The sequence below is a fragment of the Caretta caretta genome, chromosome 13 (assembly GCF_965140235.1).
Source record: "Caretta caretta isolate rCarCar2 chromosome 13, rCarCar1.hap1, whole genome shotgun sequence".
Classification (NCBI taxonomy): Eukaryota; Metazoa; Chordata; order Testudines; family Cheloniidae; genus Caretta; species Caretta caretta.
In genome coordinates, this window is record NC_134218.1 from 20,502,112 (window position 1) to 20,516,790 (window position 14,679).

The 14,679-nt window shown below is 39.5% G+C and overlaps 1 protein-coding gene across 1 annotated transcript in view; it reads left to right on the forward strand.

Annotated features, from left to right (window-relative positions):
• STK4 (serine/threonine kinase 4) overlaps positions 1–13,272 on the forward strand; it is a 74,398-nt gene extending 61,126 nt beyond the window's left edge. Inside the window, exon 11 of the mRNA XM_048819668.2 lies at positions 9,765–13,272. Coding sequence (XP_048675625.1) covers positions 9,765–9,923 — 159 coding nt within the window. The 3' untranslated portion in view covers positions 9,924–13,272. The remainder of the gene's footprint in view (positions 1–9,764) is intronic.
• The last annotated feature ends 1,407 nt before the right edge of the window (positions 13,273–14,679 follow it).

The following is a 14,679-nucleotide window of genomic DNA, read 5'->3' on the forward strand; positions in this document are numbered from 1 at the left end:
ATGTCAGCACAACTCAGTTGACACCATCAGTGGCATTTTTGTCACAAATGAGACATGACTCTTTCCCCTTGCTCCTAGAAATGGTCCCTGAAGACCAGGATTAAGGTCACTTGCCAGGGAAAGCTTACACTATCACTGCTGTACCTGTTCTCTGGATAATAAAAGGACTTCACTATGCTATTTAATAGAACCCCTGCTTGCTTGCTTCTCTCTTTGGATTTTGAATAATTTATATTGGAATACTTGCACTCTAGTGTCTCCTGTTTTTACTTGTTTAGAGCAGTGGGGAAGGGTGGTAATTTTCCACCCTTAGTTTGTGTTTTTAAGCTAAATCTTTTGTGCAATTGAAATCTGGCATAGTCTGGCTAGAAATACTGTAGCTGTTATAAGACTGTCTCTGGAGCTGGCAGAATTGTAGAGGTATAAATTACAGAGCACTGTGCCCTTGGATATATAACCGGTGGCTATGTCTAACATGTCTGCTTAGATCCATTATTTATTCATTTTTTTTTCTGCTTAGGATCTTTTACATTCAATAAAATTAAACATCGCAGTGACATTTCACTTGACTAATTAAATGTGTTAATCTTTTTCCTATTTTTTAAGGATTGAAATGAAAAAACAAACTCAGAGAAGCAGATTGATCGTTTAAACATTGCATAACATCAGGTAGAAAGTTATCTATAAGTCTTCCTGATCTGACTGCAAAGGGATGTCATGGATGCCTTGAGTCTTTTCTCAGCAAGTTGGGGCGTGGGTATAATTGTCTATCTCTAAGGTGTCCATCACCTTATCTAATATAGAGATGCAGGGATACTGAAAAGCAATTTAGTCCCCTTTTTTCTGCAGTTTGGATTATGTATGGGAGTTTGCCAGAATAGAAGCGTGATTCCCGTACTCTTTACAAACGATGTACAAAATTTGAAGGACAAATGTATAAATTTACAGTTGGTTGGGTTGGTGAGACTTCCTCATGAGCAGCTGCATCACTGATCAGATAGTTTGTCTCCTGTTGTGTATCAGTGTGATGTAAGGAGGTCATTTGAAATATCTGCAGGAAAAATAAAGCTGTTAATTTTGAGTAGTTCTAAACAAGATCAGAGAACTGGTAGGTAAGCTCCCACGGGAAGAAAATATAAGGGAAAAAAGGAGTTCAGGAGAGCTGGTTGTTTTTCAGAGACACAATATTAAAGGCAAAACAGCAAACTATCCTGAAGTGAAGGAAAGATAGGAAGAATAGTAAGAGGCCAATATGGCTCGATCTGGAGCTCTTTAATGACCTAAAAATCAAAAAGAACTCCTACAAAAAATGGAAACATGGACAAATTACTAAGGATGAGTATAAAAGACTAGAACAAGTATGTAAGGACAAAATAGGAAAGGCTACCGCACAAGTGAGGTGCACCTAGTAAGGGATGTAAAAGACAAGGTAGTTTCCTAAATACGTTAGGAGTAAGAGAGAGACACAGTGTAGGTCTACTACGTAACAGGAAGAAGATGACATCAAGAAAACCGAGGTGTTTAAAATCTGTTTTACTTCTGCCTTCAGTAAAATAATGGAGACCAGGTACTCAATATAATTAATATTAACAACAAGGGGGAGGGTAAGACAAGCCAGAATAGAGAGAGAACAGGTTAAAGAATATTTAGATAAATTATTCAAGTCAGCAGGGCCTGATGAAATTAATCCGAGGGTACTTAAGGAACTAGTTGAAGGAATCTCAGAACCTTTAGTAATTGTCTTTGAGAACTTATAGAGGACAGATGAGCTCTCAAAGAACTGGAGAAAGCTAGTATATTTGCCTATCTTTAAAAAGGGGTGGGGGAAACAGACCTGGGGAATTTATAGACCAGTCAGCCTAAACTTCAATACTGGGACAAATTATTAAACAGTTTGTAGGCACTTAGAGGATAGTAGGGATATAAGGAATAGCCAGCATGGATTTGTCAAGAAGAAATCATGCCAGACCAACCTAATTTCCTCCTTTGACAGGGTCAATAGCTTAGGGGAGAGGAGAAGCTGTAGATGTGATATGTCTTGAGTTTTAGTAATGCTTTTGACACAGTCCCACATGACATTCTCATAGGAAAACCAGGGAAATGTTGTCTATATGAAATTACTATCAAGTGTGTCCACAAGTTGTTGGAAGACCGTACTCAGATTAGTTATCAATGGGTTGCTGTTAAACTTGGAGGATGCATATAGTGGGGCCCTAGTCAATATTTGTACTAATGACTTGGATAATGGAGTAGAGAGCATGTTTATAAAATGGGTAGATGACCCCAAGCTGGGAGGGGGTTGCAAGCACATTGGAGGACAGGATTAAAATTCAAAATGACCTTGATTGATTGGAGAATTGATCTGAAATCAACAAGATGTAATTCACTAAAGACAAGTGTAAAGTACTATACATAAGAAGGGAAAAATCAAATGCACCATTCAAAATGGGGATTAATTAGATAGGTAGTAGTACTGCTGAAATATATCTGGAGTTATAGGGGCTCACAAATTGAATATGAGCCAACAATGTGATGCAGTTGCGAGAAAGCAGAATTATATTAGGCTGTGTATTAATAAGAGTGTCATATGTAAGGTAATTGTCCCGCTCTGCTCAGTGCTGGTGAGGCCTCAGCTGGAGCACTGTGTCCAGTTCTGGGCACCACACTTTTAGGAAAGATTGTGGACAAACTGGAGAGAGTACAGAGGAGAGCACCAAAAATGATAAAAGGTTTAGAAAACCTGGCCTATGAATAAAGGTTTAAAAAAAAACCTAAAAAACCTAGGACATGTTTAATCTTGAGAAAAGAAGACTGAGGGGGGACGTGATAAGCCTTCAAATATTTTAAGGGTTGTTATAAAAAATGTTTCAGAGTAGCAGCCGTATTAGTCTGTATCCGCAAAAAGAACAGGAGGATTTGTGGCACCTTGGAGACTAACAAATTTATTTGAGCATAAGCTTTCATGGGCTACAGCCCACTTCATCGGATGTATAGAATAAAAAAAGACAGTGATCAATTGTTCTCCATGTCCAGTGAAGGTAGGACAAGAAGCAATCAGCTTAGTCTGCAGCAAGGGAGATTTAAGTTAGAAATTAGAAAGTTTTTCTAACTATAAGGATAGTGAAGTACTAGAATAGGCTTCCAAAGGAAGCTGTAGAATCCCTGTTGTTGAGGGTTTTTAAGAGCAGGTTAGACAAACACCTGTCATGGATGGTCAATATATATGTGGTCCTGCCTCAGCACAGGGGACTGAACGAGACTACCTCTACCCCCAAATATCTGTGCAGCATGAGACAACTTTTCCTTTCTTTCCTATCATTTTGCTTCTGGCATTTTTTCCTAAAAAAAAATAAATTCCAGTCAGCATAAATTCATGGGATACTGAAGTTTGTGACAGTGCTCCACGACAGATATGTGTAAGGTAAAAATGTAATAGATTGTAGAAAATAATGGTCTGTATGGTTTGTATTGGGGCCCCAATTACCCAAACAGAATGGGGGCCATGACATTTTTTAGGCAAAAGAGGAGTTTATTTTGGTAGTGATACACAGTGTGGGTAGGGAACAACCTTAATAAAATGACCTTTCAGATTAGTGGATTCAGATTGTAGTGGATTTGAAATCCATTACAATTACAATTGTGATTACTGACATATGAAAAGGGTTTACACTAACTGCATAAAGAAAACAGTACTTGTGGCACCTTAGAGACTAACAAATTTATTTGAGCATAAGCTTTCATTGAGCTACAGCTCACTTCATCGGATGCATTCCGAGCTGTAGCTCACGAAAGCTTATGCTCAAATAAATTTGTTAGTCTCTAAGGTGCCACAAGTACTCCTTTTCTTTTTGCGAATACAGACTAGCATGGCTGCTACTCTGAAAACTAACTACATAAGGTTTCAGCAAAGATATGTGGCTTATATTGATAACCCCATATAATTTTATTATAGATTAAAGTGAAGGACTCATAGCCCTAGCTTTGGGTAGGTGCGATTTTTGTTTCCTTCCCACCACTCCACCAATGCGTCTCTCAACATTGATCCACAACACCTTTGCTGTTCCAATTTTTCACCTCTTTTCAGGTTCTTGTACCCTACCCATCAGCATGGTGTCTGAGCATCTTTCAGAGATGCATTAAGCAATATGTGCTGTATATGGTACCTTCTCCATGTCTCTCCTCTCACCAAGGGGAGAAATAGTCTATGGATTTTATTTTGTTATGAAGTGCTATGTGCTTTTATTTGTGAAAGCCAAGTCAAAAGCACACCCTGCACTTGGATGGAGGCTGGTGAGGTGTGATCTTGGTTTCTGAAAGTGAGAGTTCTGGTCCCAGAATGGCTCCAGCACAAACAAGTATTAGGCTTGCAGTAGATAGTTGCTTTGGGCATAGTTGACAATTGTGGTCTTCATTCCAGATTGAGGTTACTTAAGTGTCCCTGGCCTGTGTCAGTAAGAGCCTTGAAGATGAGGTCTGAGACTTCACATGTACTGTGATGTTGGGAACATAAAAAGTGCCATTCTGAATCAACTCCTGTGGTCCACCTGTTTCAGCATCCTGTCTCAGGCAGTGGCCAGCATCAGCTGCTTCAAAGAAGGTGCAAGAAACCCTGCAATAGGCAGAGAGAGAATACTCTCCCTAGGGAAACCTCCTAATCTCTAGTAGTTAGTTTGGCATAAACCCTGAAGCATGAGGTGTCATGTCATTTCTAAAACTTTAGTTTTGTCGTATTAATGCTGGCTGTTCTGTGGGGAATGATAGCCATTTCAAGGTTTAAGATGATGTAGCCATTTAATCTACATATTCGGCATTGAATTAATGTTTTCCTCTTGTCTGACTTTACTTGACTATGTTATATTCCCCAGATTTCTAAGGGGGAGAATATTGAATAATTATCTTCTCTAAAACAGATTGTTAAATCAGTACAAAAAGATAACAGGTGCCATACATCAGCTTTAGACTGCTGTCTAATAAAGTTGTATTAACGTGTTTAAAGTATATATATCTGATGGCGAACACCTCGTCTTTCTATTGAACAATTTTTATACTAGATAGGCAAAATCACTCTGTATCCTTGCTAAAAAGCTTTCTTGTGCTAGGATTGTTATAATGTATGTATTAATAATGATCTTAAAGTAGTTGCTGGTGGGAAATGTCTTATCTTGCATAAAAACACTAATGAAATTCCAAAAACTGAGTCATGCTGGATCTACTAACAAATAACCTTGTGACTTCCAAGAATTATCACTCTACAGTCTAAGAAAAGTCTAGGAAAGGAGTAACTAATTTGCTGAGCACTTAATTAACTAGCTGGATTTCTCTTAACATTTTAGTACATTGAGGACTCTGAAATTACAGCAATTGTCATTAGAAGTATAAGGCAAATTATTATTTAATAGGAAATAATTGTGTTAACTGAGTGGTATTGGTTGGTAAATGACTAAACAACCACTATAGCTGCATAATTAAAAATTAAACATTTAGAGGAGTGCCATTTGCATTTAACAGAAGTAAAGAGAAATAATTAAAATGTTAGTTAACCTCTAAAAATATATTGCATATTTTATTTGTCCTTCCCATGCTTTCCTGCAAGAAGTTCTGCAGAAAATATTGTCAAGAGTTGTGCAAATATTTATAGAAGTAATTGCACACAAGTGTGTGACTGTTTTGGGGAGATGGGAGTTGGTAAGTATTTTCTGAGTAATCCGCAGGCTGAAATGACCACCAAAACCATTTGTTTAACAGATTTAAATAATAAATACAAGTTTGTGTGTAACTTATGAACAGTTTGCAACACGTTAGACCAGTGTTGGGGCACAGCAGCTATACCAAGGAACAATGCAAAAGGAACAAAAGAAATCACCAAGATTTCTTATTACATTCATAGTGGTAGCCGTGTTAGTCTGTATCAGCAAAAAAAAACCCGAGGAATACTTGTGGCACCTGAGAGACTAACAAATTTATTTGGGCATAAGCTTTCGTGGGCTAAAACTCACTTCATCAGATGCATGCAGTGGAAAATACAGTAGGAAGATCTACACACACACACACACACACCCCCCATGAAAAAATGGGTGTTGCCATACCAACTGCAACGAGACCAATTAAGGTGGGCTATTATCAGCAGGAGAGAAAAAAACCTTTTGTAGTGATAATCAGAATGGCCCATTTCAAACAGTTGACAAGAAGGTGTGAGTAACAGTAGGGGAGAAAAAAATTAGCATGGGGAAATAGTTTTTACTTTGTGTAATGACCCATTCACTCCCAGGCTTTATTCAAGCCTAAGTTTCTCATTGGAAAACAGCAGAATTGGAGTTAATTTGCAAACTGGACACCATTAATTTAGGCTTGAATAAAGCCTGGGAGTCATTACACAAAGTAAAAACTATTTCCCCATGCTAGGTTTTTTTCTCCCCTACTGTTACTCACACCTTCTTGTCAACTGTTTGAAATGGGCCATTCTGATTATCACTACAAAAGTTTTTTTTTCTCCTGCTGATAATAGCCCACCTTAATTGGTCTCGTTGCAGTTGGTATGGCAACACACATACACACACATGAAAAAATGGATCTTCCTACTGTATTTTCCACTGCATGCATCTGATGAAGTGGGTTTTAGCCCACGAAAGCTTATGCCCAAATAAATTTTAGTCTCGAAGGTGCCATAGTACTCTTTTTTTATATTCAGTTACCATAATCAGTTTTCAATTCTTTAGTACCTCAAATACATTTTTCATGTTTCCAGTACTCCAAGGATTAAAAGCATGTACTAGTCTTCAGATAAACGTTTAAGAGTGTGATCCCCGATAGTTGAATGCTTTGATGTGAAAGGGACTAACTTACAATATCAAAAGTAATTGCTTAAAGTTATTTCTTACGTCACTTTTTGGCTAGTTTGTTTGGCCTTACAAAGGGGAACATGCACATAACATTACTTACTTAAAAACCAAAATATGGTTACTTGAGGTCTCACTCAACAATGTGGACTCAAGACAACTTTCAGTTATTTATACAGAATTATTCTGTTCTTTATGTTCTGAAACAAACTCTCACCACTTAGCCCTGTGTAATCTTGGAGGAGGGGAGAGCTGTTCATAAGGCAGGTCCAAGTCTTGTCTGAATTCTGAAGCTTGCTTGTGGATCCATTTAACTCTGCTTCATCCTGTAACCCTGGAGGAAGGGAGAGGCTGGCTGTGGAGTTTCAGCAAACTTTGCAGTCCATGCGTTGGCATGAAGTTTATATACCCTGTTTCCAGGTTCTTGGAGGAGTACCGTTCTCACTTTCTATTGGGCACTGGTCACCTGGGCACTCAAGTTGCAGGTCTAAGTTTCTCTCTTGCTTCTGCTAGTATCCAGTAGATGGCGGCAGTGTACAACAAATTTCTTCAATGCTTCTCTTGGACGGAGGGTTTTTGTTTGATTTGCTTCATGGATTGTATTTCAATATTAGCCCAAACCAATGGGAAGTTCCCCATTTTATGAAATTTCTTCTAATATTTCAAAGTTTAAACCCTGGTTAGGTGCTTATCTTTTCCCTTCTTATGCTATACAATTCCTATCATTTTACAAAGAAAAACATCCCTTTGGTCCTCTAAATCCAGTGGACACATGGTCCATACATACTTTTTCATTTCACATCTTTCAGGGCTTATCAAATACATGAGATGCTACACTAGAGGAACAAGACACATTATTCAGATATAGCGAGATGTATATCCGATAACTTTCCATTCCACTAGTAAAATCATCACTGAGAAAGTTTACAGATGACAAAAATTGTAGGAGTAATAAATAGGGATGCCACCCAGCTGGATTTTACCTGGACAGTCTGGTTTTTGGCTTCTGTGTCCAGGTGCCATGTAGGGTTGCCAGGTGCCTGGTTTTTTAGTGTAAAGTCTGGTCAAAAAGGGGACCTGGCAGTCTCCGGTCAGATATACTGACTGGACACCAAAAGCCTGGTTACCGCGGAGTAGGGGAAGGTGCTGGGTCATTAACTCTCACCAGCCCCTGCTCAGCTGAGGTTGCCTCCTACCTGAACACAAGCTCCTTGTCAGGCTGCAGCAGCTCCTGTCCCAGCCCCGAAGCAGAGGGAGCCCAGCTAGGAGAGGTGGAGATGATCTAGGCACAGTAGGGAGAGGAGCGAATGACTGAAGTGGGGAAGAGGCAGAGAAGGAAGCAGGGCCTTGTGGGGGGAGAGGTGGGGCAGGGCCTTGGGGGTCCAGTTACCAGCCATTACAAAGATGGCAGCCCTAGTGGTAAATAAGCAAACAGGTCATTGATACAGATTATCTAGATCTCTTGTAAGGGGCCAAGCAAACAATGTGTCTTAACACAGCTATATGTGTACATCTAGGAATAAAGAATGTAGACCATACTGCTTCTCAGGATGGAGTCCTCCATCCTGTGACTTTGAAAAAGACGTATATGGGGATAATCAGTTGAACATGAGCTCCCAATGTGACTCTGTTTTCAAAAGGGCCTATGCAGTCCTTGGATGCATAAACGGGAACCTCGAATAGGAGAAGAGAGGGTATTTTACTTCTGTAATTGGCACAAGTGCTGGAATACGCTGTCCAGTTCTGGTGCCCACAGTTCAAGAAGGATGTTTGATAAATTGGAGAGAGCTCAGAGAAGAGCCACAAGAATTATGATAAAACCACACCCTATAGCCATAGACTTGAAGAGCTCAGTCTATTTAGCTTAACAAAGAGAAAGTTAAAGGATGATTTGATTAGTCTAAGTACCTACATGGGGAACAAACATTTAATAATGGGCTCTAGAATCTAGCAGACAAAGGTATAACACAATCCAATGACTGGAAGTGGAAGCTAGATTAATTCAGACTGGAACTAGGGCATACCTTTTTAACAATGATAGTAATTAACCATTGGAACAATTTACCAAGGGTTGTGGTGGCTTCTCCATTACTGGCAATTTTTAAATCAAGACTGGATGCTTTTCTAAAAGCTCTGCTCTAGGAATTATCGTGGGGAAGTTCTATGGCCTGTGTTATACAGAAGACCAGACAAGATTATCACAATGGTCCCTCCTGGCCTTGGAATCTGACTTGATTCATAAGAAAGATGAATGTACTATTTCTACTTTGCGATTTTGGATGAAAGATATATTTTGGACATCGTAGGGTATCAGTAAGTTTGACCTCTGGGACTTCTGGCTTTTTGGGTCTCACAGCAAGCTATTCCTAGCTGGTTATAATTTACATTTTCCTACACTCCTCTCTGGTTCTTAATTCCTTGTAGCTAGACAGTGAGTGGGAATTCTTGCCACATACACATCATGAGAGGTTCCTTTCTAAGGGTTTTATAATAGCTTGAAGCCTAGGCACTGACTCTTTGCTTTCCTGGGAATTGGCCCACCTGTTGTGATGTGTATTTGATCCCACTCTCTTGCTTCAAGAAGCAGCTTAATTTTGGAACGTGCATGGGGATGATTGGCAGTAATCCTGGTTTTGAAGAGAAAAGGGTGCTTGCTTCCGGATTATGTAAATCGAAAGGGCTATAGTAACCCATATTTGACACACATACATTTTACAAGCATGTCACTTACTTGTCCTTTTGTTTCTCAATTACCCCTTCTTGCTTTTTCCTTGGTTAGTTCAGAACCATTTTTCTGCCTACTGTTAGGATGCTGTGTGAATGTTTATAATCTGTCAGAGCAGAATTCCCTGCAGAAATGTTGATCTTTTCTGTCCAGTATTTGCACAGGCTCTGATGTTGGTATGCATTCTGTTTCCCCTCTGCTAGTTAAAGAGCTGGGGCGTAGAGGAACTTCAGAGGAGACTCTCTGCCCTCGATCCCATGATGGAACAGGAAATTGAAGAGATCCGCCAGAAGTATCAGTCTAAACGGCAGCCAATCCTTGATGCCATCGAAGCCAAGAAACGTCGGCAGCAGAACTTTTGAAAGCGCCACTGGTAGAATAAATGTCCACCCTCTGAAACAATCAGAACCTTGCTTTTATGACTACTACGCAGATTGATTTCTATTGAAATGTGTTAGCAAAGTAGGGAGCAAAACTTCTGCTCACTTATTTTTCCATAGCACCTTTCTGAACTCAGGAATGCCATTAAGTGGGACATCCTGATGGATGGATAATGGTATGTTTTAATGTTGGATATATTTAAAATAGAAAGTGTATTATTTCAGAGGAGTTATGTTACTGTTTTTAGATTAAACTTGTTTTAAATCAGGGGAACAGATACAAATAAGACTAACGTTGGTTTATTTTCTTGACGTAACTTTCAGTAGTCTATTTTCTTCCCTTTTAATATGTACTGTGGTGGTTAAAAGCTGCATCTTTCTTTTTTTTTTTTTTGTACGGGCTCAGTTTCAAACATTTTAACTATCTTATTACTGTTAAGGTACCATGGAAAGTGTTAGCAAATTGAAGAGGTCACTGAAAAGAGTAGACAAGAAGATGCAGAAACTATTCCCACCTTTGGAAAGGAACAAATCTTACTTTTGAAAAGCCTGTAATAAGCCCCATGCCTTACCCGGTGCGCTTTAAGCAAATGTTTTTTGAGACCGTAGTTTTGTCTTGTGAGAACTGTATAAATTAATAGTGGTAGATTAAGCATGTAACTCTATTTCCATCAAATGCTATTCTGCAGTTTAAAAGTCTCTCACTTAAACCAAGCAGAGTTCCAATGTAAAATGCAGCAAATGTCCCTTCATCTGCATCCTGGGAAATATCTTCATTTAGTTCCTACTAGCATTAGAGAGCTAAAAAGTTCTGTGTGAACACTCACTTGGGAAATCAGATATTTTTTGCTCCATGAAGGAGAGGATTTAAACATTTCACTAATTATGGTGATTTACAGGGCTTTACAATTTCAAGCCTCCATCTCTAGATGAAAAATTGCATAATGTTTTACTTAGAGGTCAAGTATGGCAGAAAAGCTAAGCTGAAAATAAAGTTAGGTTACCCAAAAGTTTAAACAACAATATATTGATGCCAGAGGAGCTGGGCGACTGAAGTTCCAACTTAACCTGTTCTGCATTTAATATGGCTACGATCAATCTCTCTTCCAGTTTTTCTGGATACTGGTAAACAGTGTGTTTTCTATCTGGGATAACTATGGAAAAGTCTGCCTTTTTCATGGTATTAACGAGTTGTGGAAAATCACCAGATTGTACACTTACCATCAGTGTGGGTCAGGTTACCTTAAAATGGTTTAATAACTTACACTGACATGATGAAGAGCAAAACAGAAAACGTAATCCAGGTATCTCCAGTCATAGACGCAGAGACCTCACAGTGGGTGTGCTGTGCTTTGGCAGTGGTAGAGCAAAGCTAATGTTGGATTTAATTTTAGGATCCACTTGTAGTTGTATCTAGTTATTCCACATAAAATGAAATGTTTGTAAAGAGCGAGTATTTCAAGTATTTTCTCTCTGACGGAGGGCCTACTTTTCAAGTCATCCTTCTGAACCAGACCTTGGTACGACACACACAATTAAATATCAGTTTCCTGAAATCAAACGCTTCTAGTAACAAGAAGGGTTCCAGTCATAACTGGTGGAAGCATTATAGTTTTAGACCTTGTTTCTTGGGATTGTACCCTCAGCTGCTGTAAATCAGTGAGCTCAGTTGGCATAGGAGTCATGCCAGTTTACACCCCTGAGGATCTGGCTTTTAATATCTTCAGTTTATTCTTCAGCTGCAAATAGACAGAGCTAATATAACTGACTCCAAGAGCTCAGCAGCCTAGTCAGGCAGACTCTGGAAGGAAAGAGGCGTAGGCAATGGCTTCTGGCATGAGCTGGGAACAATACACTTCATGCATACCCACATTAACAAGCTGTTGGGAAGTTATGATAGCCTCTAATATTGCAAAAGTTTCTAGGATGAAGATCTTGAAAGAAATCAAGTAAACTGAGTTAATCACTTTCACAGCACAAGCTAAATAATTTAAACCTCTGTTTGTGTTAGTAGATGACAATCTCTTAGCAATAAGAATCTGGCAATTTAAATGAACCATGCAGGCTAGTAAGTGCCTGTGTTGACAATACAGCACACTAATAATGCTGGACATACACACACCATCTGCAGTACTTATTAAAAATTCATCCAATGTGTGTATTTGCTCACTCAAAAATATTTATTAAAGATGCTGAAATGTGGGTTGGGTTTTTTTTAGGGCTAATGTTCATTACATTCCCTTGGTTAAATGAAGCTTCCAGTGACAAGATGCAATTTTTTCATTTTAAATACTGGCTCATGGCTTAGTTACTTCTAGTACATATACATTTTGCCTCTGGCATGATGCACATGTACAATATGAGTGACTTGGTAGCAAGCTATGTGCATTGCTTACATGTCAAGTAGACCATTCTGTTAGGAATGGTTTCCTTTGTACTGTATTTACCACTGATAGACCAAACTTCTTTCATCAACAGGAAGACATTGAGAAGCCCATGTTTTACTTAAAACACCAAAGTTGGGTGCTTGACTTCAGTTTTCACTTTACTGAGTACATAACTTGATTGCTATAATTAGTGCTTATGACTAAAGACGTGTTAGTGAAATAACTTTCACTGAAATGGTTGCTGATGAAAAAATCCCAGTAAAATAACCCAAATATGTGAAAGTAAGTGGTCCAATGGTTTAATTTTCTCTTAAATCTGCCTTTAATCCCCATAAGAGTTGAGGCTTACAACTAGATTTGCTACTCTTGGAGTTTGAACAAATATGGGAATTTTTTCACCTTCAGGAATTGGTCATTTTAACTAGAGAAAACATTTCCTGTTTCAGATCCCCTGCAGGAGCCTCATATATGCTCACTCAAATTCCTCCAACCTGTGACAACTGAGGCTTATATCCTGAGGAAAGGCAATTCAGGCAACATTTTTAAGCAATATGTTCATTTCATTGTGAAATTATATTCACATGCTTTATGGGTCCATATTCATTGCTGAAAAGTGTTTTGGACAAACTGTCATCTTCACTTTCCAACCTGCAAAGATGCTGATGCTGTCAGTTACGTGAGACCTAATAATGTGAAATTTGTAGCTTTAACTTTTTGTAACAAATTAGTGATACCGGCATAAAGTGCTGACTTGAAATGCTATTTTGTAAGATCTGACTGTTTGTATATATTAGTATTGTCATTAGTTTGTATATGTATGAAATAGTGACTTATTGCATTTCCTTTGAGTTTGATACAGGAGATTTTGTTTGAATAATCTTGCTCAAATATCTTGCCTTAGTTGTTCAAAATGACAAATAAACTGCCCTAACTGAAAGTCATAATGCCTTGACTTTATGTGGAATTTAAAAAATTCTTAATAGTACAGTATTTGCTTGCTTGAGTCAGCACCAGAAACACTGAAAGATCCTCAGATCTTTCAGAGCATTTTTCTTGAGGATAGGTTGGTTCAGAAATTGGTAACAAGATGTGAAACCCGTTGCCATGAGAGAACTGGTTCCAGTCTATTCCTGTTCAGCAGTGGGCCCATAAATTAACCAGGGGATGACTCTTCAATGACCTAGAAGTTGAGTCCAGTTTCTATTGGACATTTTCCACAGAAATCAGTTAGCACCTTTTGTTAGTCTCTACAGCAGTCAAGTGCATATAGAGACAGAACTCATTCCCTCTGAGGTAGGTACCTTACACTGCCTCAGCTGCTTGCTGTACCTGCTCTGTGCCTAGGACTTCACTCTCCAAGGGTGAAAAGGGAAAGTGGACATGTTACGTTGGGGACTTAAGTGCTTGAAGCTGAGATTTTCAGTGCTACAAAACCCTGGCTCAGCTGGCACTTAAACACTCTCCACCTGCGTTTTTGCTGTACAAGTTCCATAGGCACCTGAGTTTCTGCCTCTGGGCATACAAACTACTGCCTCCTCCAAGTCATCTGGGCACCTCTCTCACACTGTAGCTCCAGCGTGATCCTCAAACCAGGTGAAGATGAGCACTCACCTAGGCTATGGAAGAAGCAGGGGAATGCCTTAGCCCCTAAATTAAAGTTATAAAGGAAGCAGCATGGGGACCACCGGTGCCTCAAATACCTTAGATGTCTAAACTGCCTGACTCCAGGAGAAGGATTCATGGCTATGGTTTGCAAGCAGAGCTAGGTGCCTCCCTCCAGCCTAGACTTAGATGCTTAACTCCTTGAGGGGGGCAGGGTTCAGGATACACCTCATTAGCATCTCCCACTGGTTAGTTTAGGCAGCTCCCTGCTGAGTATGTTGGGTTTCTCAGACACTGCTCTCCAATGAAGAGGGGGTAGGGGGAGAACAGGGCACCTAGACACAAATGCAGCTTTTGGGCGTTGTAAATCAATGGAATCCTCAAAGCCTAAGTGTGGCCATGCTCAGCATCCCTGTGCTTGTTCTTTTGTGGTTCATAGAATCATAGAATATAAGGGTTGGAAGGGACCCCAGAAGGTCATCTAGTCCAACCCCCTGCTCGAAGCAGGACCAATTCCCAGTTAAATCATCCCAGCCAGGACTTTGTCAAGCCTGACCTTAAAAACCTCTAAGGAAGGAGATTCTACCACCTCCCTAGGTAACGCATTCCAGTGTTTCACCACCCTCTTAGTGAAAAAGTTTTTCCTAATATCCAATCTAAACCTCCCCCACTGCAGCTTGAGACCATTACTCCTCGTTCTGTCATCTGCTACCATTGAGAACAGTCTAGAGCCATCCTCTTTGGAACCC